We start from the raw sequence: 25,555 nt of genomic DNA on the forward strand, positions 1-25,555 counted from the left end.
AGTCAGTTAGCTTTAATGCAAGATGCAATGTTAACAAGTGCAGGGTAATGCACTTAAGGCAAAAAAAAATCCAAATTAATTTCCATGGCGATGGATTTATAGTTTATCAGCCCAGAAAAAGGATCTTGAAGTCACTGTTAGCTGCATTTATAAATTATTGGTCCAATGTTCAGTGGCAGCCACCAAAAAAAAAAAACCAAAAACAAATGGGCAATCCTGGGCAACCTAAGGAAAGGGATAAAAATAGCCATTTTTTTCTACCCTTTTCCTTGGTTCTGTCTCTACATAAAACCATGGAATGCCCAGACCAGTCATCCCTATTTTAAGAAGGGCATAATAGAGGAGGCTCTAATTATAACGGTAACCAAAATCATTAGAGAAATGGAGAAGCTTTCCTATGGGGAGAGGAAAGATGGGAAGAGTACTCTTCATTCTGGAACAATGCAAATATAGGGGATACAAGTGAAGTCTTCAAAAACGTGAAGAGGGTGTACAGGGTGAGCATGGAATTGTTACAACAAATCCCACAACACCAAGATGAGGGGACACCTATTGAAGCTTGAGAATGGTAGGTTCAAAAAAAACAAAACAAACGTTCCCACTGTGCCTGGAGCGACCCCTCACCCACTTTCTACCTCTGGCTTGGAAAGCCCTCCCTTCTTAAATCAGACAATTACTCTCCCACACTTCAAAGCCTTATTGAGGTCACATATCTGCAGAGGCCTTCCTGACTAAGCCTCCCCTTTCTCTTCTCCCACTCCCTTCTGTATCACCCTAACTTGCTCCATTTGTTTATCCTCCCTCATAGTCCCACAACACTTATGTACATAACTGTAATTTATTTATTTATATTAATGTCTGCCTCCCCCCACCTAGACTGTAAGCTTGTTGTGGGCAGGGAATGTGTCAGTTTATTGTTGTATTCTCCCAAGAACTTAGTACAGTGCTGTGCATACACTATGTGCTCAATAAATAGGATTGAATGAATGAATGAAATGAGAGGAGATATTACTTTAAACAACAGACTGTATGCATATTGGGAGCAGGCCATGTGTCTATCAACTCTGCTATATGGTAATCTCCCAAGGGCTCAGTAAATATGATTGATTGATAGTGAATATAGATGGATATCCAGAAACACAACCATCACATGATTCCTTCAAATTTCCTTTTGCCATTGTTAGAGATAGAACTTAGGTGGATGGCTAATGGTCAGATACAGTTAGGACATTTCTTATGTTCTTATAATTAACATCAATTGGGGCAGTAGATCCACACCTACTAACTATTTAAACACCGATTAATCAACGGTATTTATTGAGAGCTTAATGTGTAGAGCACTGTACTAAGCAGTTGTGATAATACAATACAACAATAAATGAACATATTTCCTTCCCACAGTGAGCATACAGTCTAGATGGAGGGAGACAGACATTAATGTAAATAAATACATTACAGATATAAATAAACAGATGTAAATACATAAATTTTCTAAATTCAATATATCATCTTCAATTCATAGAGCAGCTCTTATAGGTAGTTGACACAATTGGAAGATGTTCACATCAATGATACCTAGTTATATAAATTTACTTCATTCTAAATTCTAATTAAGACCAAGTTAATCTGAGAAATCAAATCGAATAACATTGAGTCCAATTATCCATCTGAGGCTCTGGAAAACATTGCAGTGCATTATTGAAGCAGTGGTAGAAAAGGAGAAAACATAGGGGAAAGAGGAGGAAGAGGCAAAAGAAGAGAAGCTGGAGTTGGTTCTGTGGAAAAGTGCTATGGAGTTGGGTCTATGGTTCTGAGAATCAAGAGACCTGTGTTATAGTTTTTAAAATTTATTTATTCATATAAATAATTATGGTATTTGTTAGGCACTTACTATGTGCCAGGCACTGTACTAGTGCTAGTGTCTGTCTAAACTGTGAACTGAGTGTGGGCAGAGACTGTCTCTCTTTATTGCTGTATTGCACTCTCCCAAGTAGTAAACGCTCAATAAATATGATTGAATGAATGAAATTTTTCTGGTTGATAGACTTAATCTAGACATTGAATACTGACATGGAATTGTAGAGATTAAATATGAAAACCTGAAACTGACAAGGAATTTCTATCCTAGAAGTGGTGAACTGGGAAACCTGCAACTAGTCCAATAAATACGTTCAAATCCCAGCTCTGCCATTTGTCTGCTGGGTGACCTTGAGCAAGTCATATCACTTCTCTGTGTCTCAATTCCCTCATCTGTAAAATGAGGATTAAGATTGTGAGCCCCTTGTGGGACATGGACTATGCCCAACCTGATTAGTTTGTAAATAACCCAGTGCTTAGTACATTGTCTTGCACATAGTAAACTCTTAATACCATACCGTACCCTACCATACCATACCATAAAAAAACATAGCCTAAAAAAGTAGAACTATAATTTTCTCTAAAAAAAAGCAATGAATGTAATTATCTTCATTCCAAAAGATGTTTTGGTTTTGTTTTTTTTCCCAAAATGACCTCTTTGTAGTTCCTGCTAGTTCCCTCCTCTGTCCTAGCTCCGGCATTGAACTTGGCATTTCAGTGGTGAATTCATATTTGTTCTACACCCAAATCAATTTTAGGAAATGGCACAACACATATGCTAAGATTCCAGTAGTCTAAAGGAATACATACACACTGGTGCTGTCTATGTAATAAACCCTTTATCTTATATATTGGTCTCTGCTAGTGAAAAGGCATCTTTAAGGAAGTAAATTATGGGAAACGTCCCCACAAACTCACTTATTTCTCTTTCATAGGAGAACTCCATTTTTCCACATTAAGACAAGAAGCAAGAAGGCTCATTCAAAACATACCTTGTGGCTTTTGGGTCCCAGATGACAATGTCGGCATCAGAGCCTACGGCTATTCTTCCCTTTCTTGGATAGAGGTTAAATATTTTAGCCGCATTGGTGCTGGTAATTGCTACAAATCGATTTTCATCCATTTTACCACTTTCCTGTAAAACAATTGGAGGAGGAAATGCATTCATTCTGAAGAGGAAATGTTACAAAATGAAAAATCATGTCAGCATAACAACTAAACCACTCTCATTTTCTGCAGCAGGCATCTTTGAGGTAGCAAATCTAACTTCGTTGTATATCAGGTCTAGTGTATTTGCTTACCAATCCATCTAAAGTAGTTACAATAAGTAGCAGAATATCTGTTCTATAAACAAATTCATTTAAAATGGGAATTTCTACTTTCCCACTTTCTTGCACTTGGATTGTAAGCTCAATGGGTGGGATTTTTTTACTTCTGTTTATGTACCTAAGAACGTAGTAAGGTTGCTTTTAATAAATACTGTCGATTAGACTGTAAGCCCATCAAACGGCGGGGACTGTCTCTATCTGTTGCCGACTTGTTCATCCCAAGCGCTTAGTACAGTGCTCTGCACATAGTAAGCGCTCAATAAATACTATTTATTGAGAAGCAGCGTGGCTCAGAGGAAAGAGCACGGGCTTTGGAGTCAGAGGTCCTGGGTTCAAATCCCGGCTCGGCCATTTGTCAGCTGTGTGACTTTGGGCAAGTCACTTAACTTCTCGGTGCCTCAGTTACCTCATCTGTAAAATGGGGATGAAGACTGTGAGCCCCACGTGGGACAACCTGATTCCCCTGTGTCTACCCCAGCGCTTAGAACAGTGCTCGGCACATAGTAAGCGCTTAACAAATACCAACATTATTATTATTATTACTATTGAATGAATGAATGAAATACTGTTGCTATCCTTGATGATTATGAGAATGATAATCAATCCTATCCACTAACCTTCTCAATCTTCCACACAGCAAAGTATGCATTCTTTCCTATCACCTTATTCCTTCCTATCACTCTATGCCCTTGAATCTGTTTTACCTTGTTTTTACCTATTCACTGAATCAATTATGGTATCTATTGAGTGTGTATTGTGTGCAGAAAACTGTGCTAAGTGATAGGGAAAGTACAATACAATGCAGTAGATTAGATAGACACAATCCCTGCCTTAGGAGATCTTTTTGTGTTTCCTGAGCTTTCTTTTTTCTCTGTCTCTCTCAAGCTCTTTTTATCTTTGTCTCTGTCTCTCTGAAGGCCTCTGTCTATCACTGGAGCATTCTCTGCCTTTCTGTTTGTGCATCTTTTTGGAGCTCTACCTTCTGTGACTCTGAGCTACGTTTCTGTTTTGTTAGACATCTATCTTCCCATCTTTGTGTTTCTCTTTTCCGTTCTTCTGATTGTATCTCTCTGCCTTAAGACCATTCCGGCTCTTTGGTGTTTCCTCTTTCTTTTTCTCTCTGCCTTCTTCTCCATCTTCTTTTCTATTGGTATCTCTGCCTTTGGGTGGCTATGGCGCAGGGACACCCTAGTTCGCCGTGATTATATAGTGGTCAGTACTCTGCTTTGTGGCTGCCGCAACCTTGGTTCGAATCCGAGTCACAGCAGTAGGACTCGGCTAAGGTTTTTTTTTCTTTTTTTGGAGAAGCAGCGTGGCTCAGTGGAAAGAGCCCGGGCTTGGGAGTCAGAGGTCATGGGTTCTAATCCCTGCTCTGCCGCTTGTCAGCTGTGTGACTTTGGGCAAGTCGCTTCACTTCTCTGGGCCTCAGTTACCTCATCTGTAAAATGGGGATGAAGACTGTGAGCCTCATGTAGGACAACCTGATCACCTTGTATCCTCCCCAGCGCTTAGAACGGTGCTTTGCACATAGTTAGCACTTAATAAATGCCATCATCATCATCATCATCCTGACTCTTTCTTTCTACATATACTGCTCTAGATACAAATTCCTTTTTAAAGTGCTCCATTTTTCTTTTGTTCACAACTTTGCTGCCACTCCTCACAATTACACTGGGCCTCAAAATCAATAGGACCCATGGATGGCTAGTAGCCTGGGCCTCGTCCCTTCTCAAACCCACTGTCTCCTTGTGAGTGGGAAGATGCTTGACTTCCTCTTGTAGGTCAACAAGACTCTGGCTTAAAGCAGCAAGTTATGTAGCTTCTGCAATGGATTGCCACTGCCCTACCCTGGGAGATACCATCTATATCAGGTAGATCTTAATAATAGTAATTATTATTATTATAATTATATTTATTAAGAGCTTACTACATGCCAGGTACTGTTCTAAGCGCTGGGCTGGTTACAAACAAGTTATGTTGGACATAGGCCCTGTCCCATGGGGGGCTCACATCTTCTAGATCTCCATGTCAAAACTGTTACCTCCCTTGTCCCAAAAAGGAAATCTCTATCCAAACTGCTGCATCCTTTCTCACTGGCAGAAAAAATAATAATAATAGCAGTAGTGGTATTTGTTAAGGACTTAGTATGTGCCAAATATTGTACTAACATTGCGGTAGAGTGAAGATAATCAGATCACACAGTCCCTGTCCCACATGGGGATCACTGTTTAAGTAGAAGGGAGAACAAGTATATATTGCCCACTTTGTACATGAGGGAACAGTGGCACAGAGAAATTAAATGACTTGCCTAAGGTCACAAAACAAGTAAATGGTGAAGCTAGGTTTAGAACCCAAGTTCCTTGACTCCTGGCCCATACTCTTTCCTGGCAGTCTTTCCTGTTTCTCTTGCTTGAGAAATCAGGACAAGGTAGTCTAGGAGTGAGTAAAACAGAGTTAACTCATCCTCTGTTTAGCAGGACCTGAGGCTGCTTGATGGTGTTAATCAATCTATCAATCAATCACTGGTCTTGCAAAGCTAAATAGCTGCAAATGTTCATGGATCCTGAAAAATCCTTGGATAAGTATATTGGATTATTAAATGCCCTCAATCTGGGTTTGTTTTTTATCAAACTAGACTCATTTCTTTACAGTCTTTCTAGACTATAAGTACGTTGTGGGCAGGGAACATGTGTACCAACACTGTTCTATAGTACTCTCCCAAGCACTTAATACTCAATAAACATGACAGATTGATTTAAGAACCAAGACCTGTGAGACCAAATAAAATACTGTTTCTGAGTGAAATGAGACAAAAGAAATGAGTAGAAGAGAATAGAACCTTCCACCCCTTATCGAAGAGTCAGTGAACTGGCTACTGTTGTTTTCCTTCATCCTTTGGACTCTTCTTTCACACCTCTTGTTCTGCACCCTAATCTTTCCTTGGCATGTTCTTTTGAATCCCACATGGTATCTGAATCTGTAGAACTCACCACGCCTTTTTCCCAAATGACTGACATCCGATCCTCCACACCATTTACTCCATTGGGGATCTTGGTGAAATCATCCTTGCCCAGTGCCTTCTGGCAAGTGTTAAAGGTGCAGTGGTCAGTCCCAGTTGTGGTCAGGTCACCGCTGTAAATAGGAAAGATTATGAAAAACCTGAGCTCAACTTGACCAACAGATTCCTGGATTGGATTTACAACAATCCTGGGAATCTTCATGACTAACAGTTGAGTCCTGGAGGATGCTAGAAATTACACCCTCTATCCCAGCAAGCATACTCTCTGACTTGCATGGGAATGGAAAGCAATCACACAGTAGTACTTATTGAACACCTGTGTGCAGAGCACTGTTTCAAGCCCTTGAGAGAGTACAGTAAAGATAGTAGGCTAAAGGCTGTGGACACCTGTAGCTCTGATGGCCTTGAGATATTGGAGGCACACAACTAAATAAATGCCTTTTATCCCTTCTACAAATAAGGCATGTCTCTACCAAAACTTTAATGACCAGGCTTTCCTGGGAGCTTATTTTACTGTTCAAATCCTCTACAAGAGTGGTGAACACTGAGCCAACAAGGAGTAATTGAACAAAAGTCTTAAATTAAAAGCTCTGAAGATGATTGAAGAGGCTGTTGCCATAGAAACCAGGGCAAAAAATGTACTGTGAAGCCAGTATCTGCCTAAAGAATGGGCTGGTACATGCTGTAATAGCCAGTTTCAAGGTATTTTATTTTAGACCGTAAGCTCGTTATGGACAAGGAATGTGTCTACAACTCGGTGCTCAGAACGTACTCTGCACAAAGTAAGCGTCTAATAAATATGATTGATTAAGAATCAAGTTGTTGGTGTTTTTTTTTAACAGTTTTTGTTAAGCATTCACTTTGGGCCAGGCACTGCCCTAAGGACTGAGGTAGATAAAGGTGAATCAGGTTGGACAAAGTGCATGTTCCACATGGGGCTCAGTCTTAATCCCCGTACTAATAATGATGGTATTTGTTAAGCTTTTACTATGTGCCAAGCACTGTTCTAAGCACTGGGGTATATATAAGGTAATCAGGTTGTCCCAAGTGGGGCTCACAGTCTTTATCCCCATTTTACAGATGAGGTAACTGAAGCACAGAGAAGTTAAGTGATTTACCCAAAGTCACACAGCTGATTAGTGGAAGAGTCAGGATTAGAACCCAGGTCCTCTGACTCCCAGGCCCATGATTTTTCCACTAGGAGCCGCTGTTTCTCAACAAATTGTCAAGAGACAGCGCCGAGGAAACTCAGGTAGAAAGGCTACTGAAAGATGCCCCTTCTACTGTTTGGGGAATCATTGTGGTGTTTGGTCTTTCCAGAGGCTGCCTATCATTTATTAAGTGATTACTTAGCCAGTAGGTTCATGAGGAAATCGGGCGTTGAAGGATCTGGCCTCAGAGGAGGCCCCATGACGTAGTGTGCAGCATGGTGCCATTCTTTGTTCCAGTAGTGAGTTCCATCTGTGCCAAGACTAGCAGCTATAGGTTCCCCAAATACCACTTTTCCTGAAAGACATAGAGAAAATCTGAAATCAACACTCCACTGAAAGATACAAAATATTCTCTTATCTCTCCCTACCTGCCAAAGGCCAAAAGAGGGAGCTGAGAACACACAGAGGTAATCAAGCAATCTCAAACTACCTCTTATCATGAACACTGAATAATAGCGATTAAGTAGCATTTCATACAGTAATGTGCATGTTATTTAATCTTTTCCTGACAGGTCCTCCGTAAGGACTGTAATTATGAGTTTGACCAAATTCCAACCAGGTTTGTAGACAATATTTGAAAATAAATCATGAAAATAAGAGGCTATCAGAGGCCACTGTGGAAGCAGTATGGCATAAAGGATAGTGCACAGGCCTGGGAGTCAGAAAGTCATGGGTTCTAATCGCAGCGCCACCACTTGTCTGCTGTGTGACCTTGGGCAAGACACTTCACTTCTCTGGGCCTCATTTCCCTCATCTATAAAATGGGGATCAAGACAGTGAGGCCCATGTAGGACAGGGACTGTGTCCAACCTGATTTGCTTGTATCCACCCCAGTGCTTATCACAGTACCTGGCACATACTAAGTGTTTAAAAAATACCATCATCATTATTATTATTAGAAAGTTAGAAGCAGAAAGTCCATATGCTTTTTTACAAATGCAGTTACCCCAGCACTGCTCATTTTCTGATATCTGATGGCATTTTTAAGCATTTACTATATGCCAGGCACTGTATTAAGTACAGGAGTAGATACAAGGTAATCAGGTTAGACAGAGTCCATGTCCCACATGGGGCTCAGTCTTAATCATTTTACAGATGAGGGAACTGAAGCACAGAGAAGTTAAATGACTTTCCTAAGGTCACACAGCAGATAAGTGGTAGAGTCAGGATTAGAACCCAGGTCTTTCTGACTCCCAGGTCCCTGCTCTATCCTTTAGGTCACTCTGTTTTTTATAAGTATTTGATTATGGTATTTATTAAGCGCTTACTACGTTCCAAGCAGTGTTCTAAGTTCTGGGGTAGATACAAGGTAATCAGATGAGGTAACTGAGGCACAGAGAAAATCAGTGACTTGCCTAAGGTCACACAGCAGACAAGCAGCAGAGCCAGGATTAGAACCCACGACCTCTGACTCCCAAGCCTGTGCCCTTCCACTTGGCCATGCTATTTGTTAAGTGCTTTTCTATGTTCCAGGCACTGTGCTAAGCTCTGAGGTAGACGTATGATAATCAGGTTGCATCCAAACCCTGTCCTAAGTGGGGCTCACAGTCTCAATCCCCATTTTACAGATGAGATAACTGAGGCACAGAGAAGTTAAGTGACTTGCCCAAGGTCACCCAACAGACAAGTGGCAAAGGTAGGATGAGAACCAGGTCCTCTGACTCGCAGGCACATGTTCTATCCACCAGGCCCATGCTATTTCTCAGAGTTACTCTCTTACGGTTACTTTCTTCTTCCATTGTGAATGATGTGCATTTCTTTGTCCACATTATATTTCCATGTCTTGTCATTCTCTTTGTGGAACTGGTGCTCTCCTCCAGAGATTCCAGTAACAGAACACTTCTACTTTTACTTCTGGGTCAGACACAGTCCCTGCCACAGAAGGGGCTCACAATGTAAGGTTGGTCAGTCACAAGGAAGCAGCTGTTTTCCATCTTGCCACATCCAGGAATCTTGGCAATGCTTGACCCTGCAGGGGCTTCTCTCCATGGCCAAGAATGCCTCGTTGGCCCAGATACGGATCTCCCTCCTCCAAAAGAGGAAACTGAATTATAGAAATGGTAAGGGACTCTCCCCAAATCATGCATCAGGCTGTTAACAGAGCTTGGATTAGGACCTGGATCTCCCAGCAACCAGTCCCTGCCCTTTCCACTGGACCACACTGCCTCTGGTGTCCTTTATGAGCAAGGAAACAAATGCTGGGCCACAGATAGGAAACAACTCAAAGCAATCAATTAATTAGTCAATCAATGGTCAATAGGAAGCAGTGTGGCATAGTGGATAGACATGGGTCTGGGAGTCAGAAAAACGGGTTCTAGCCCTGGCTCTACCATTTGTCTGTTGTGTCGCCTCGGGTAAATCACTTCACTTCTCTGTGCATCAGTTACCTCATCTGTAAAATGGGGATTGAGACTGTGCGCCCCACCTGGGATGGGGATTTTGTCCCACCCAATTTGTCTGTATCCACCCCAGAGCTTAATACAGTGCCTGGCACATAGTAAGTGCTAAATAAATATCATATTTATTACTTATTATTACTTATTATTACTTATTAAGCACTTACTATGTGCATAGCAAAGTACTAAGAGCTTGGGAGCATACAATATAACACAGAGTTAGTTGACCTGTTCCCTGCCCATGAGTTTACACTTTAGAGGACAAGCTTACAGTTTAGAAGACATGCTTCAATTTATGTGATTATGGATCACTTTATATTCTTATTTTCTGCTTTTTTGACTGACTCTCCCATTAGATTAAAACTCCTTGGGGCAGGGGCCATGTCCTTCTGCTTTTGACCCCAACAGCAAGGGTTTCCCTATTCTAGTAAAGGGCCAACTTCCTATTCTGTGATTGGAGTGTTGAATTATGCTGCCCTTTCGTTACTCTCTTCTTCCATTTAGAATGACTTGCATTTATGTGGCCATGTTGTATTTCCATGACTTGACATTTCTCTTTTTGGAAGCGGTGTTTTTCTCCAGAAATATGCTATATATTTTATGTGGTATAAGTTCATTGAAATGCTCCTTGTCAGTGCAATAACACTAAAATTTATTTGTATTGGGTACAGTTGTATTGGGTACAGTTAGATACAGCTGTTTAGGCACCTAAATGGCTTACTTACTTTAAGGATTAATCACAGTTTTCCTTTACTAAAACTATACTTTCTAAGAGAAACATACTGCAGTTAAAATAACTCCTCTCCCTTAAACAAAATTGTTTCTTTCTTTATACATACAGATCATGTTTGTAAATATCCTTTTCACTTTATCAATCAATCGATCAATTGTATTTATTGAGTACTTCCTATGGGCAGAGCACTGTACTAAGCACTTGGAAAAGCATAATACTTCGCCCAAGGAGTTTTTAACTTTGGTAGGCTTCCAGTCTCTCCAAGTCCTTTTTTACCTTCTCTCTAGAGTCTATTCATATACAAGTAGGCTCCTCTCTTCCCTCCCTGCCTCTAACAGGGAGTGTCCTTCATGGCTCAGTTCTGAGTTCCCTTCTCTTCTCCATCTACACTCATTCCCTTGGAGCATTCAGTCGCTCCCATGGTTTTAATTACCATCCATATGTTGATGATTCACACATCTCCATCTGCAACCCTGAACTCCCTCATTCTCTGGAGTTTGCACATTTCCTCCTTCCTTCAAGACATCTCTACTTGGATGTCCTGCCTAAACCTCAAACTAAACCTGTCCTCATCTTCCTACCCAAACGCAGACCTCCTTTTGACTTTCTTATAACTGTAGACAACATCACTACCTTTTCTAACTCACAAGCCCATAACCTTGATATTAGCCTCAACTCATTCCTCTCATTGAACCCATCTATTTTTTTTAAGAATATTTGTTAAGGATTTACTATATGTCAAGCACTGTTTTAAGTGCTAGGGTAGGGACAAGTTAGATCCAATACAGTCCCTGTTTCAGATGGGGCTCACAGTCTAAGTAGAAGGGAGAACAAGTGTTGTATCCTCATTTTGCAGTTGAGAAAAACGAGACACAGAAAAGTTAAGTAATTTGCCCAAGGTCAAACAGCAGGTTACTGGCAGAGCAGAGATTAGAACCCAGAATCCTTTGGCTCGCAGGCCTGTGCTTTATCTACTAGACCACAGTGCTTCAGTCTGACATCAAATCCTATTGTTTCTGCCTGCACAACTTCACCAAAATCCCACCCCTTCTTCTCTATCCAAACCACTACTACACTGACCCACTTATCCTATTCCATCTTGATTACTGCATCTGGCTCCTCCCTAACCTCCCTGTCTCCTGTCATTTCCCGCTCCAGTCCATATTTCACTCTGCTGCCTGGATCATTTTTCTACAAAAACATTCAGTCCACGTCTCCCCTCTCCACCTTCAGTGGTTGCCCATACACTTTGGCATCAAAGAGTAGCTCCTTACCATCTTTATCACCCTCTCCTGCCTTACCTTGCTGATTTGTTATTACAATCCAGTCCTCACACTTTGCTCCTCTAATGCCAACTTATTTACGGTTCCACTCCCCCAGCACTTTTACAGTGTTTAGTACAGTGTTCTGCACACAGTAAGCGCTCAATAAATACAATTGAAATAAAAAATAAACAGTGGTGACACATCACAATCACTTAACAAATACCTTAAGAACAAAAATACGATTGATTGATTGATTTGGTTATAGACTGCACCGATGCAACTGACGGTATCCATCCTACCACTGACTGACATCTGGCCAAGGAAGAGGAAGAGGTCTTTCTAACATTCTCCTCTTCCTGAATCCCAGGTCCACAGGCCCTGACCCCAAGGCATCCAAACAGGAAAGGATGCCCAACTTGGTCACAGGGAGAAGCTCCACAGGAGTTAGCTGGGCCATGAACCCTGGGTCCAGTTGGACTGGAAAGCGTATGCCTCCTGGTAAATCTGAAAACAGACCTCCCTCGTCCCCACACAGCACTAAGCGTTTCCCTGCTCCTCAAGAACCTCCAGTGGTTGCCCATCCACCTCCGCAACAAACTGAATCTCCTCACCATCAGCTTTAAAGCACTCAATCACTTTACCCACTCTTGCCTCATCTTGCTACTGTCCTACTATAGTTCAGCCCACACACTTCGCTTCTCTAATGCCAACCTACACAATGTACTTCAATCTCTTCTATCTCACCACTAACCTCTCTCCCACCTTCTGCCTCTGGCCTGGAACGCCTTCCCTCTTCATATCTGGCAGACATTTACTCTCCCCACCTTCAAAGCCTTAATGAAGGCACACCCAAGAGGCCTCACACAGCTCTGCCCTAAGTTGCCCAGGTCCATGTTCCCCTTCCCTGCCCAACCCCAGGTCCTCCCGCAAGCTGTGTGGGTAACTGAACTGGTGATCCCACATTCCAGACACTTTGCACTTCATCCCAGGGTGGCATCAAGTCTAACATGCCATGGAGTTCTGTACCAGGAGTTGTGGCTCTGCATTTCTAAGTGATTCATATTGAAACATCGTTCCAGGACTTGTTGTTTTATTTGAACTGCTTAATAAATAAATAAATTTACTATCTTATGTTATCTCCTAGGGTGAGGTGGAAGAGAGCAGTGTATTTGTAAAAATGCTTTGGTGCTAGTGATGATAACAGTAATTGGGGTATTTGTTAAGTGCTTACTGAGTGCCAAGCACTTTACTAAGTGCTGGGATAGATATACAAGATAATCAGGTTAGACACAGTCCATGTCCCTTATGGGACTCATATTGGGTGGAAGAACAGGTATCAAATCCCTATTATACAGGTGAGAAAATGGAGGCACAGAGAAGTTTACTCAACAATGGCATTTTTTGAATGCTTACTATGTGCAAAGCACTGTACTACAAACTTGGGAGAGGACAGGACTACAGAGTTGGCAGACACATTCCCTGCTCACAGTGAGTTTGCCGTTTAGACAGCGATTTCCCCGAGGTTACACAGCAGGCAAGTGGAAGAAATGGGACTAGAACCCAGGTCTCATGACTTCCAGGCCAGTGCTCTTTCCACTGGGCTACTCTGTGGTAGTTTTTTCAAAAAATATTTACCCGCATTACTAAATTATTCCATAGTGAATCATATACACAAAAAAGCTTATTCTTCATCTCCTGTCACTTCACTAGGGTATTACTCAACTAATATTTTTTAAAGATATTACTCAACCAAACTGTATGTCAGTCATATGCTGCCCTTATTTGCTATCAACCTGTTTCTGTATTGACTGTAAAATGTATCATAAGTATTGTTTTTTTACTTCTGAGTTTGACTTAAGTATCATAAGCATTGTTTAGCTATCCTCCCTTCAGTTGTCATTTTCTGACCGACTCTTATAATGCCATGAAATGAAGGTTTTCCTCTGTTATTTTCCTATCCATTTATATATCTAAATAATATTTACACTAGGCAGTATGACATATTTCCCCAGGCCTGGTGCCTCTTCAGAATTTGGATTTATGAATTTGGAAAGATGTATTTCCCTAACACTAAAGCCCTAAATAAAATGTAAAATATTCACTATATCCATTTCATAACCTTAGAAAAATGCCCAGTTTATCATAGTGTTCATACATTTTTGGGTGGCATTTAAAGTAAATATGCCTGTCCATCTACCCTACATTAAATACATGCTTTGGGATTTTGAATTATTTTTGCTTTTGAATTTTGGACTCATGAAGGTCAAGATCCTGCTTACTAATATAACCGTAAAAGTATCAGACCCCTGGGGAGGTAAGTCAGGAATTTCTTGCTAATTTTCCCGTTTCGTAAATGTTATTCTGACACCATGGAACTGTGCTCGCTTCGGCAGCACATATACTAAAATTGGAACGATACAGAGAAGATTAGCATGGCCCCTGCGCAAGGATGACACGCAAATTCGTGAAGCGTTCCATATTTTTCTGTTTATTGCCATTGTTCTCGTCTGTCCGTCTCCCCCGATTAGACTGTAAGCCCGTCAAACGGCAGGGACTGTCTCTATCTGTTGCCGACTTGTTCATCCCAAGCGCTTAGTACAGTGCTCTGCACATAGTAAGCGCTCAATAAATACTATTGAATTGAATGATGTGTGATTTAAAATGTATTTCATGTCTGACTTAGACTGTGGGCCCCGTGTGGGTTAGGTACTGTTTATGACCTAATTAACTTGTAATCTACCTTTGAGTTTTGTACAGTGCTTGGCACATAGTAAGTGCTTATATACCACAACTGTTATTATTACTTTGGCAAAGGCAAATAATTTCAGGAACATTGATTCTATTCTGTTGACAACAGAGCCACCTGGTGGTAGTATCTAATATTGCATGTTTCAAAAGTTTTTCAATTACAAAACTCAGGTCAGTGATGACGATAATTATTCATTCATTCAGTAGTATTTATTGAGCGCTTACTATGTGCAGAGCACTGTACTAAGCGCTTGGAATGTACAAGTCGGCAACAGATAAAGACAGCCCCTGCCCATTGACGGGCTTACAGTCTAATCGGGGGAGACAGACAGACAAAAACAATAGCAATAAATAGAATCAAGGGGATGAACATGTCATTAAAACAATAGCAATAAATAGAACCAAGGTGATGTACATCTCATTAACAAAATAAATAGGGTAATGAAAATATATGCAGTTGAGCGGTCGAGCACAGTGCTAAAGGGAGGGGGGAGAAGCAGAGGGAAAGGGGGGAAAAGAGGGTTTAGCTGAGGGGAGGTGAAGGGGGGGGTAATAATAATAATGTTGGTATTTGTTAAGCGCTTACTATGTGCAGAGCACTGTTCTAAGCTCTGGGGTAGATACAGGGTAATCAAGTTGTCCCACGGGAGGCTCACAGTCTTCATCTCCATTTTACAGATGAGGCAACTGAGGCCCAGAGAAGTGAAGTGACTTGCCCACAGTCACACAGCTGACAAGTGGCAGGGCCGGGATTCGAAGCCATGACCTCTGACTCCCAAGCCTGGGCTCTTTCCACGGAGCCATGCTGCTTCCCAAGGGAGCAGAGGGAAAAGGGGAAGTTCAGTCTGGGAAGGCCTCTTTGAGGAGGTGAGCTTTAAGTAGGGTTTTGAAGAGGGGAAGAGAATTGGTTTGGCAGAGGTGAGGAGGAAGGGCAATCCAGGACTACGGGAGGACGTGGCCCAGGGGTCGACGGCGGGATAGGCGAGAACGGGGGCGGTGAGGAGGTGGGTGGCAGAGGAGCGGAGCGTGCTGGGTGGGCAGTGGAAAGAGAGAAGGGAGGAGAGGTAGGAGGGGGCAAGGTGATGGAGAGCCTTGAAGCTTAGAGTGAGAAGTTTTTGTTTCGTGCGGAGGTCGATGGGCAACCACTGGAGGTTTTTAAGAAGGGGAGTGGCATGCCCAGAGCATTTCTGCAGGAAGATGAGCCGGGCAGCCGAATGAAGAATAGACTGGAGCGGGGAGAGACAGGAAGAAGGGAGATCAGAGAGCAGGCTGACACAATAATCTAGCCGGGATATTAAGAAAGCCTGTAGCAGTAAGATAGCCGTTTGGGTGGAGAGGAAAGGGCGGATCTTGGTGATATTATAAAGGTGAGACCGGCAGTTCTTGGTGATGGATTGGATGTGTGGGGTGAACGAGAGAGCTGAGTCAAAGATGACAACCGAGGTTGCGGGCTTGAGAGACGGGAAGGATGTTCGTACCATCCACAGTGACAGGGAAGTCAGGAAGAGGACAGGGCTATGATGATGATGGTATTTGTTAAGTGCTTTCTATCTGCCAAGAACTGTTCCAAGCGCTGAGGTAGATACAGGGTAATCAGATTGTCCCACGTGGGGGTCTCAGTCTTAATCCTAATTTTACAGATGAGGTAACTGAGGCACAGAGAGGTTAAGTGACTTGCCCAGAGTCACACAGTGTATTCCAGATTTCCAAGCACCCCACAGTGCAACCTGAAGTTACCTAAAACACTGCTTGTTGGGCCACCTCAGGGTCTGTAAACTTCACCTCTGGCTTTATGTTCAGTTGCTGCAGTTAAGTCAATTTGCTCAGCTTGCCCCCAACTCACAGAAGATTATCAGACCTACCCCACACTGCTTATCATTCAAATTTACTGAGTGCTTAGGGTGCATTCTAGTGCTATCCTAAGCGCTTGGGAGAGTACCAAATGAAAGATTTGGTAGACACATTCCCTGTCCAATGGGACCTTACAGTGTAGAGGGGGAGACAGACATTAAAATTAAATTCCTTAAGAAATGAACTGTGATCTGGGAGAATTTGGGGGCTTTTACTTTGAACCTTTAATTCTAGCTTGGGCAACAGTCCCAGAAACCACCGTGCCCTCCCACCTCACTGCTTCCCAATCCTGGTCAGGATCACAGGAATGGAAACAAGGACAGATCAGGGGTGTTGGGGTGGCTTGGGAAGGGACGACTGCCATCCTACCAACTCAGATCTGTTGCTCTCGCCAGACCCACGACTCCAGTCATGACAGGAAACTGGACAGCGAAAGGTGAGTGGAAAGCCATGGGGAAGGGGAAAAGATAGTGAGAGTGGCCAGGGATGATGCTAAGGTTAGAACGAAAGATTAAAGCCAAAAAAACAAACAACTGTAATACAGAGGATGGAATTTGAGACCCATGGTTTAGCATATAGTGAGGTTAGGCAGGATGGGAGAGGGAAGAGAGCAGGGATGGGGTTGGGAGAGTGGTACAACACATTTGAGTCTGAAAACCCATCCTGGAATGGCGTGCTCTGCTGGGTCACAAGAAGGACCCGCCGAGCTCTGTTGGGTAAACCCAACATGATGGTCAGGCAAAGTCAGTAAATCAGTCAACTAAGCACTTATGGTGTACAGAGAACTATATTAAGTGCTTGGAAGAGTACAAAATAACAATGTAATAGGCACATTCCCTGCCCTCGGGGAGCTGACAGAGGTGAAAGAAAATGAGGATGGGCCATAAAATAGATCCATTAAAACAGTAAGTTTAGGACAGGCCATTCCTGGCTCAGCCATGGTTCTGTTACTGAGTTCTGCAGCTGCACTGGAACCAGCCCTGGGAGGAGAAGGTGAAGAGTAGGTGTAGAGACCTCCTATTCAAAGGGGAAGCCGGTAATACCATCTGCCTCTACAATGAGCTTAACATGGCAGTGTGGTGGTGGGGATGGGATGCTCCAGGTGGTCTGTACCACCAGGGAAAGTGTGTGGGTGGAGGGAGACCCTACAGGGGAGGGGGGCTGAATTTCTGAGATTGTGGACTCCTGAGGACTGCAGAATTGCAACGTGTGCTGCCTCTCCGTCTTTACCATCTCTCCACACTGTTCCAGTCCTGGCCTGGCCTTGCTTGTGCTTTACTGCCTGCCCTGTCGCTTAATAATTCTACTACTCTACTAATAATAATACTGATAGTGTCTGTTAAGTGCTTACTTTGTGCCAAGCACTATTCTAAGCGTTGAGGTAGATACAAGGTAATTAGGTTGTCCCACGTGGGACAACCATTGTACAGATGAGCGAACTGAGGTACAGAGAAGTGAAGTGATTTGTCCAACATCACACAGCAGATAAGTGGCTGAGCCGGGATTAGAACCCATGTCCTCTGACTCGCAAGCCCATGCTTTTGCCTCTAAGCCAAGGTCAAGTACCAAAGCCAATCATGATGGTAATTGTTAGTGCTCACTACGTGCCAGGTACTCTACTAAGTGATGGGGTGGATACAAGCAAATCAGGTTAGGCACAGTCCCTGTCCCACATGGGGCTCACAGTCTGGATTTCCATTTTACAGATGAGGTAACTGATGCCCACAGAAGTGAAATGACTTACCCAAGGTCATACAGCAGACAAATGGCAGACCTAGGATTAGAACCCATGACTGTCTAACTCCCAGGCTTGTGCTCTATCCACTATGCCATGGTGTTTCTCGTAACACTCCCTGAGCCACTGACATGCCCCCTACCCAACATGACAACTCTTCTGTTTTGGGGAGAAGGAGGCCACAGTGGTCTGGGTGGCGCCAGGCCGATCTTGGGTGGGCGCCAGAGGGCCTAGGTCTAACTGGGCCCGACACCAACGGTGACTCGCCTCCCTTGGAAGCAGCCACTGGGCTCACTACGTCACCACTTCCGTCTCTCCTGCCTTGCCACCCCAGCCCCTCTTCTGGCCTAAGATGACTCTGCTGCCCACTGTGGGGATACTTGGGTCACTGACTCGTCGGGGTGGTGCATGTATCAAGGGGGTACACACATGTTCTGAGACTGATGCACATGCATGCATGTGTTGATGCACACCAACGAACATACAGACACATACCTCCCCCTGCCTACACAAACAAGAGTAGTCCCATTGGGCCTCTCTGGGAGGTGGGGGAAAGTTGGAGAAGGATATGGACCCTACCTGGGGATTAGTTTCCCTGCTCAAGGGGTGGGAGGCCTGGGAAGGGCTGGGGTATCTGGGTCCAGCTCTGCAACTTGTCTGCCATGTGACCTTGGGCAAATCACTTCACTTCTTTGTGCTTCAGTTTACCTCATCTGTAAAATGGGGATTGAGACTGTGAGCCTCATATGGGACATGGACTGTGTCCAACCTGATTATCTTGTAACTACCCCAGCACTCAGTAGTGCTGGGCATATAGAAACCGATTAAGAAAATGTCATTAAAAAAGTTTCCTCTTTAGACAGGAACAAGTGCTCTTTCAATTTCAATCAAACAAAAGAAGGAGAGTTGATATATCTATTCCATAGTTCAGCAGAGCTGGCCTTGAAATGACATGTTCCCTGAACAAACCTTCTTTCATCTGACTGGAGACTCCATACATTCAATCGATCAGTGGTATTTATTGAGTACTTTTTAAATGCAGAGCACTGTACTAAGTGCTTGGGAGAGTACAAGGGAGAGTCTAGAGTGTAAGCTCATAGTGGGTAGGGAATGTGTCTGTTACATTGCTCTATTGTAGTCTCCCAAGCTCTTAGTACAATGCTCTGCACACAATTAAGTGCTCAAAACGTATGATTGACTGATTGACTACAATCCAAGAGAATTAGCAGAGCAACCTTCCCTGCCCATAACGAGTTTAAGGTCTAGAAGTAAAGTTTGCAGTCTAGAGGGGATTATTGGTTAGAGGTGTCAGTGCACTATGACCCTTCCCCCACAGTCAACCTCTGTAAGCAGCATGGAGCAGGCGTCTGCACTAAGGCCACCCTGCCACGGCCACAGGCTGGAGAAAGAGATCCAGTCATGCACTAAATGCATTCGGTCACTCAGGACAATACGGTAATGTCTAGGTTCTTCTGGCAGGTGTGGCAGGGAGGAGAGAGCAGGAGGGAAAGACAGAGGAAGGGATTAATAATGAATTTCTCCCTAACTGAGAGATGAGGTGGGGCCTTAATACTAAGGTTGCCTGCATGTGATCTTGGCTAATACAGGATAATTCGATTGGGAAGAGCATCATTTTCTGGTTTATACATGATTACTGTCTCTCTATTTGAAGCCCATTTTTAAAATTAATAGTGAATGTCTGAGTCCTTGATTTATGCCTCAAGAAATATGAGAGAACTACTGACTTTCAGTAAAGGTTATTTCCTGTTATCTCACAATCAAAATCTGACAATTTTAAAATTTTAGTCATATTCAGTCAGTCGCCAAAAACCCTCTGATTTTTTTTTTCCTCACAGCATTTCTAGACCCTTCCCCTTCCTCTCCTCAACATTTCTACCATTCTGGTCCAAGCATCTGTCATATCCCAACTCAACTGCTGCTCCAACCTTCTTATGGAACTCCCTGCCTCCAACCTCTCCTGCCTCCTGGTCATATTTCCCTCTGCTGCCTGGATCTTTTCTCTAAAAGTTCATTCTGTGTTCATCACCCCACTCCTCAAAAACCTCTAAGGGTTCCCCTTCTCTCACCGTGGCAAAAAGAAACTCCTGACCATTGGCTTTAAGGCTCTCCTACTACTTAATGGTATTTGTTAATCGCTTATTATTTGTACTAAACCCTAGAATAGATACAAGATAATCAAGTCCCACATGGGGCTCACAGCCTAGGGTAGGAAAGAGAACACGTATTGAATCCCTATTTTGCAGATGAGGGATTTGAGGTGCAGAAAAATTAAATGACTTGCCCAAGGGTACACAGCAGACAAGTGGAGGAGTGGGGATTAGAATCCAGGTTCTCTGACTCCAAGGCCCATGCTATTTCCACTAAGCCACACTCCTCTCCCATTTCATCCCAGCTTCACTCCTCTCACAATAACCTACTCCCTGAACCTCATTCTCATCTTTCTCACCATTGATCTCTTCCTCAGGCCTTCCTTTCTACCTGAAACTTCTTCCCCTTTATATTCAGCCCACCACTGATCTTAAGTCTTCAAAGCCCTCCTGAAATCACCATTCCTCCAGGAGTCCTTCTGTGATTAATCTCCCATCTCTTCACCCTATCTTCTCCTCTAGAGTGCTTAGTACAGTGCTCTACCTAACATTCAATACCACTGATTGATTGATCCACAGTTGACATTTCAGCTCTTTGCACTTGGGTACTCACCTATTGCCCACCTCCGCCGATGCATTTATGAGCATGATGATGATGATGGTGGTGGTATTTGTTGAGTTGTTACTGTGTGACAAGCACCGTTCTAAGTACTGGGGAAGTTATAAGCTAATCAGATTGGACACAGTCCTTATCCTATATGAGTGTCATAGTCTCCACCCCCATTTTACAGATGAGGTAACTGAAGCACAGAGAAGTTAAGTGACTTGCCCAAGATCGCATAGCAGGCAAGTAGAGGAACTGGGATTAGAACCCAGGTCTTTCCAACTCTGTGTTCTATCCACGAGGCCAGGCTGCTTCTACAAGCATATCTTTAAACTCTTTTGCTTACCCATACATGAGAGCAGTGATCATGCCTACCAGCTCTAATTTACTCTCCCAAGTGTTTCGTATGGTACTCCACACAGAAGAAGCCCATGATAAATTCTGATGGATTTCACCTTTCGCCTAAAACCTTAAATGATCGAAATCACTTAAACACCTTACCCCGGGCTAACTCACCTTGCCACTCTCCTTCTACAACCCAGCCCGCACACTTCGTTCCTCTGGTGCTAACCTTCTCCCTGTATCTAGATCTCATCAATCTTGCCACCGTCCTCTCGCCCACAAATCACCTCTGGCCTGGAATGCCTTCCCTCCTCATATCGGACAGATAATTGCTCTACCCCACTTCAAAACCTTATTGAAGGCACATCTCCTCCAGGAAGCCTTTCCTGATTGAGCCCTCCACTCCTCTTCTTCCCAGTCCCTTCTACACTGCTCATATTTGTTCCTTCATTCATCCTCTCTCCCTTCCCTAAGACATATATGTATATATATAGCTGTAATTTATTTATTCATTTATCTATTTATTTACATTAATGTCTGTCTCCCCCTCTAGACTGTAAGCTCGCTGTGGGCAGGGAATGTGTCTGAGTTGATATGGCACTCTCCTAGTTGCTTAGTGCAAGAGCTTTGCACACAGTAAGTGCTCAGTATATACTACTGAATGAATTTGATGTACGACACTCACCATCCCTCCTCGCATCAGCTATCACCTTAGCTGAAGACTTGCTCATCACATGCACCACGTAAAGCGGGCAGTTCACGGCACTGGCTATCGTGATGGCTCTCAGAGTGGCTTCTGCCTCTACAAGTTCTGGCCGGCACAGTTCATGGCCCTCGGGACCGGTAATCCCCAATCTCAACATCTTCTTCGCACCCTGCAGAGCCAAGAAGAACAAAACTTTGGAAAAGGATGACCCTTTTCAACTGGCACCTTAAAATGATTTAGGAAGTTAGAAGTGCCAGGAAGTAAAGGTCAGTCAGTTTGCATTTATTGAGCACTTACTGTGTGCAGAGCACTGTACTAAACTTTTGGGAGAGTGCAATATAGCAATAAATAGACTCATTCCCTGCCAACATCAAACTTACCATCTAGAGGGGGAGACAGACGCTAATATAAATAAATAAATGACATACATGTACACAAATATTATGGGGCTGGGAGAGGGGAGATAAATAAAGGGATGAAGTCAGGGTGACACAGAAGGGAGTGGGAGAGGGGAAGCCGAAAGCAATTTCAGAAGAAAACTGTGACTATTTTTGTCAGCTTATAACAAAAATGAGGCTTTGTAGAGCATGTATTCAAGACTTGGATCTGAAACAGTCCAAATGGACATTTTCCTTAATTCTGATTAAGGAATTACTTTATTTACCCCTCATTTCTACCGCTCATTTCAGTGGAAGCCCTGTGAACTGTTAGAAAGAAAGGGGTGACAGAAATGCATGTCTCTGGCAGGAAGTAATAATAATAATAATGATAATGGTATTTGTTAAGCTCTTACTATGTACCAACCACTGTACTAAGCGCTGGTGTGGATCTAAGAAAATTGGGTTGACCACATTCCCCTGTCCTGCCTACAAGTCAGTTTTAATCCTCATTTTATAGGTGAGGTAGCTGAGGCACAGAGAAGTTAAATGACTTGCCCAAGGCCACACAGCAGACAAGTGGCAGAGCGGGGATTAGAAACCATGACCTGCTGACTCCCAGGTCTGACCTCTATCCACTACACCAAGCTGCTTCTCGGGGGGTCAAGTAACCCACTGTACTGGAGCCATCAAAGGGAGGGGAGGCTCCATCCACCACTCTAATCCCCCACTCACACCCAGGGCCACAGTGGCGGGGAACTTGGGGCCGGGTCCTGCTCTGGCCTGAAGGTCCCTTCATGGCCTAGATTTGGAGAAGCCTTAGGGGTCAGGCTCTAAGGATCTCTGAAGGGAGGATGGGGTGGTCCCTCGTTCCCAAGGGGATCCAATGGACATGGATACTAGGGGATTCGGATGGATAGAGACAAACCCAGAACTCACGCCTTCAACTTGTTAAGAGGCAGCCAGGTCACAGGCCTGACAGAGGCCAACAATCCATGTGGGAGGGCTGGTTTCTCTGCCAACAGAAGGAAAGTGCCGACCCTCCTTGAGTTGGGACCAAGATCCCTTGAGTGCTACGTGATGGAAAGTAAGATGTGCTTTACTGAAGGAGCACGGCACAGTAGATAGAGCATGGGCCTGGGAGTCAGAAGGACTTAATAATAATAATAATAATAATGTTGGTATTTGTTAAGCGCTTACTATGTGCCGAGCACTGTTCTAAGCGCTGGGGTAGACATAGGGGAATTAGGTTGTCCCACGTGGGGCTCACAGTCTTAATCCCCATTTTACAGATGAGGGAACTGAGGCACAGAGAAGTTAAGTGACTTGCCCACAGTCACACAGCCGACAAGTGGCAGAGCTGGGATTCGAACTCATGGGTTCTAATGTCGGCTCTGCCACTTGTTTCCTGTGTGACCTTGGGTGCGTCACTTCCCGTCTCTGGGTCTCAGTTACCTCATCTGTAAAAGGGAGATTAGGACTGTGAATGCCATGTGAGACATGGACTGTGTCCCACCTGGTTAGCTTGTATCTACCCCAGCACTTAGTACAGTGGTCGGCACATAGTAAGCACTTAACAAATCCTGTAAAAGAAAAAGGTGGCTGTTGGCTGTCATGCCTGCTCCTGCCTCCTCTCCTTGAGACCGAACCAGAAGATTCTTCATGCAGTAATTTACTTCTGTCAGCCTAAGTTGTACCAGGGATCAAAAGGAAACTAGACCAGGTTAATTTGGTTATCCTAATTTGAGTGTTATATTTGCACAAGACATTTGGATTCTGTTAATCAAATATTCAGTCTGAGACCCTTAAACCTAGTGACTGGCAACGTTATTTTGTAAAACTTGATTTTAGAATTGCCCGTTGTGATCTTTTCCCATTTGTGTTACTAATTAAATTCCAATTTTGAACATTATCTTGTTTGAGTGCTGGTAGTGGTCAGTAAATGTGTCTCTGTAATATTGTTATATTTTTACTCTCCCTGGTGCTCAGTACAGTGCTGTGCAGACAATAAGGGCTCAATAAATACACTTGATTGGTTGATTGGGTGTCTGATTCATCGTGATAGCTGGAGTTTACATAGACTTAACCAATCAATAACTTCTCTGCGATTAAGAGTGTGAGCTCTTTGTGGGACAGGGACTGTGTCCAACCTGCTTAGCTTGTATCTACCCTAGAACTTAGTACAGTACCTGACACAAGTAAGCACCTAACAACACAAGAAAAAAGTCCTTGACAAATATGATTGATTCCAGGGAAAGGGGAAGTTTAAAGAGCAGAAACTCTTCTACTTCTGAGATGACAAAGCTAGAGTTGTGTAAAGTCAAACAAGATGCTTTTAATGATACCTAAAAGGAAAAATTAGGATTACTTTGTTGCCTTTTTATTTAAATTTGCGCTTAAGAGTTCCCATACATCTGTCCAAAAGTGCCTGGCATATCATCGTTAGCAGCAGCAGCAGCAGGAGCAGTGGCCACATTGATACTCTCAGTTCTCAACATGCCACAATAAATACAATCTGGAGATAAATACAAAGCAGTGCTACCTAATGGACAGAGCTTGAGCCTGGAAGTTAGAAGGACCTGGGTTCTAATTCCTGATCTGCCACTTGTCAGTTGTGTTACTTCACTTCTCTGGGTCTCAGTTACTTCACCTGCAAAATGGGGATTAAGGCTGTGAGCTCCGTGTGGGACATGGACTGTGTCCAACCTGATTAGCTTGTATCTACCCCACAGCTGAGTACAGAGCCTAGAACATAGGTAGTACTTAACAAATACCAAAAAGATATAAAAAATAAAAAAAAGACCAGAAAAATTCCCAGGAATAGTGAAGGGAATAATGATAAGACTAATAGCGGTATTTGTTAAGCACTTATTATGTGCCAGATCATTCATTCATTTCCATCATATTTATTGAGCGCTCACTGTGTGCAAAGCACAGCACTAAGTGCTTGGGAGAGTACACTATAAAAACAAACAGACACATTCCCTGCCCAAACTGAGCTCTTCACTAACTCTGGGGAAGATACAAGATAATCAGATGAGGCACATCCTTGTTCGTCATCAGGCTCACAGTCAGAATGGGAGAAAGAACATCATTCTTCATTTTATGGATGAGGCAACTGAGGCATGGAAAAGTAAAGTGACTTGCCCAAGGTCACACAGCAGGCCAGTGGAGGAGTCAGAATCAGAATGCAGGTTTTCTGATTCCCAATCAATCAATCAATCTATGGTATTTATTGAGTGTTTACTATGGGCAGAGCACTGTACCAAATAGAG

At 43.3% G+C, this 25,555-nt stretch overlaps 1 protein-coding gene and 1 non-coding gene across 2 annotated transcripts in view; one reads left to right on the forward strand and one right to left on the reverse strand.

Moving 5' to 3' along the window:
• Positions 1–25,555, reverse strand: part of DPYS (dihydropyrimidinase) — an 82,938-nt gene that overhangs the window by 38,572 nt on the left and 18,811 nt on the right. Inside the window, exons 4-7 of the mRNA XM_029063109.2 lie at positions 21,883–22,072; positions 7,554–7,710; positions 6,176–6,317; positions 2,850–2,992 (exon numbers count right to left, since the gene is read on the reverse strand). Coding sequence (XP_028918942.1) covers positions 2,850–2,992; positions 6,176–6,317; positions 7,554–7,710; positions 21,883–22,072 — 632 coding nt within the window. The remainder of the gene's footprint in view (positions 1–2,849; positions 2,993–6,175; positions 6,318–7,553; positions 7,711–21,882; positions 22,073–25,555) is intronic.
• Positions 14,187–14,293, forward strand: LOC114811591. The gene has a single exon (XR_003759287.1). It is a non-coding gene; the product is annotated as a U6 spliceosomal RNA (small nuclear RNA).

This window comes from Ornithorhynchus anatinus, chromosome 4 (genome assembly GCF_004115215.2).
Source record: "Ornithorhynchus anatinus isolate Pmale09 chromosome 4, mOrnAna1.pri.v4, whole genome shotgun sequence".
NCBI lineage: Eukaryota > Metazoa > Chordata > Mammalia > Monotremata > Ornithorhynchidae > Ornithorhynchus > Ornithorhynchus anatinus.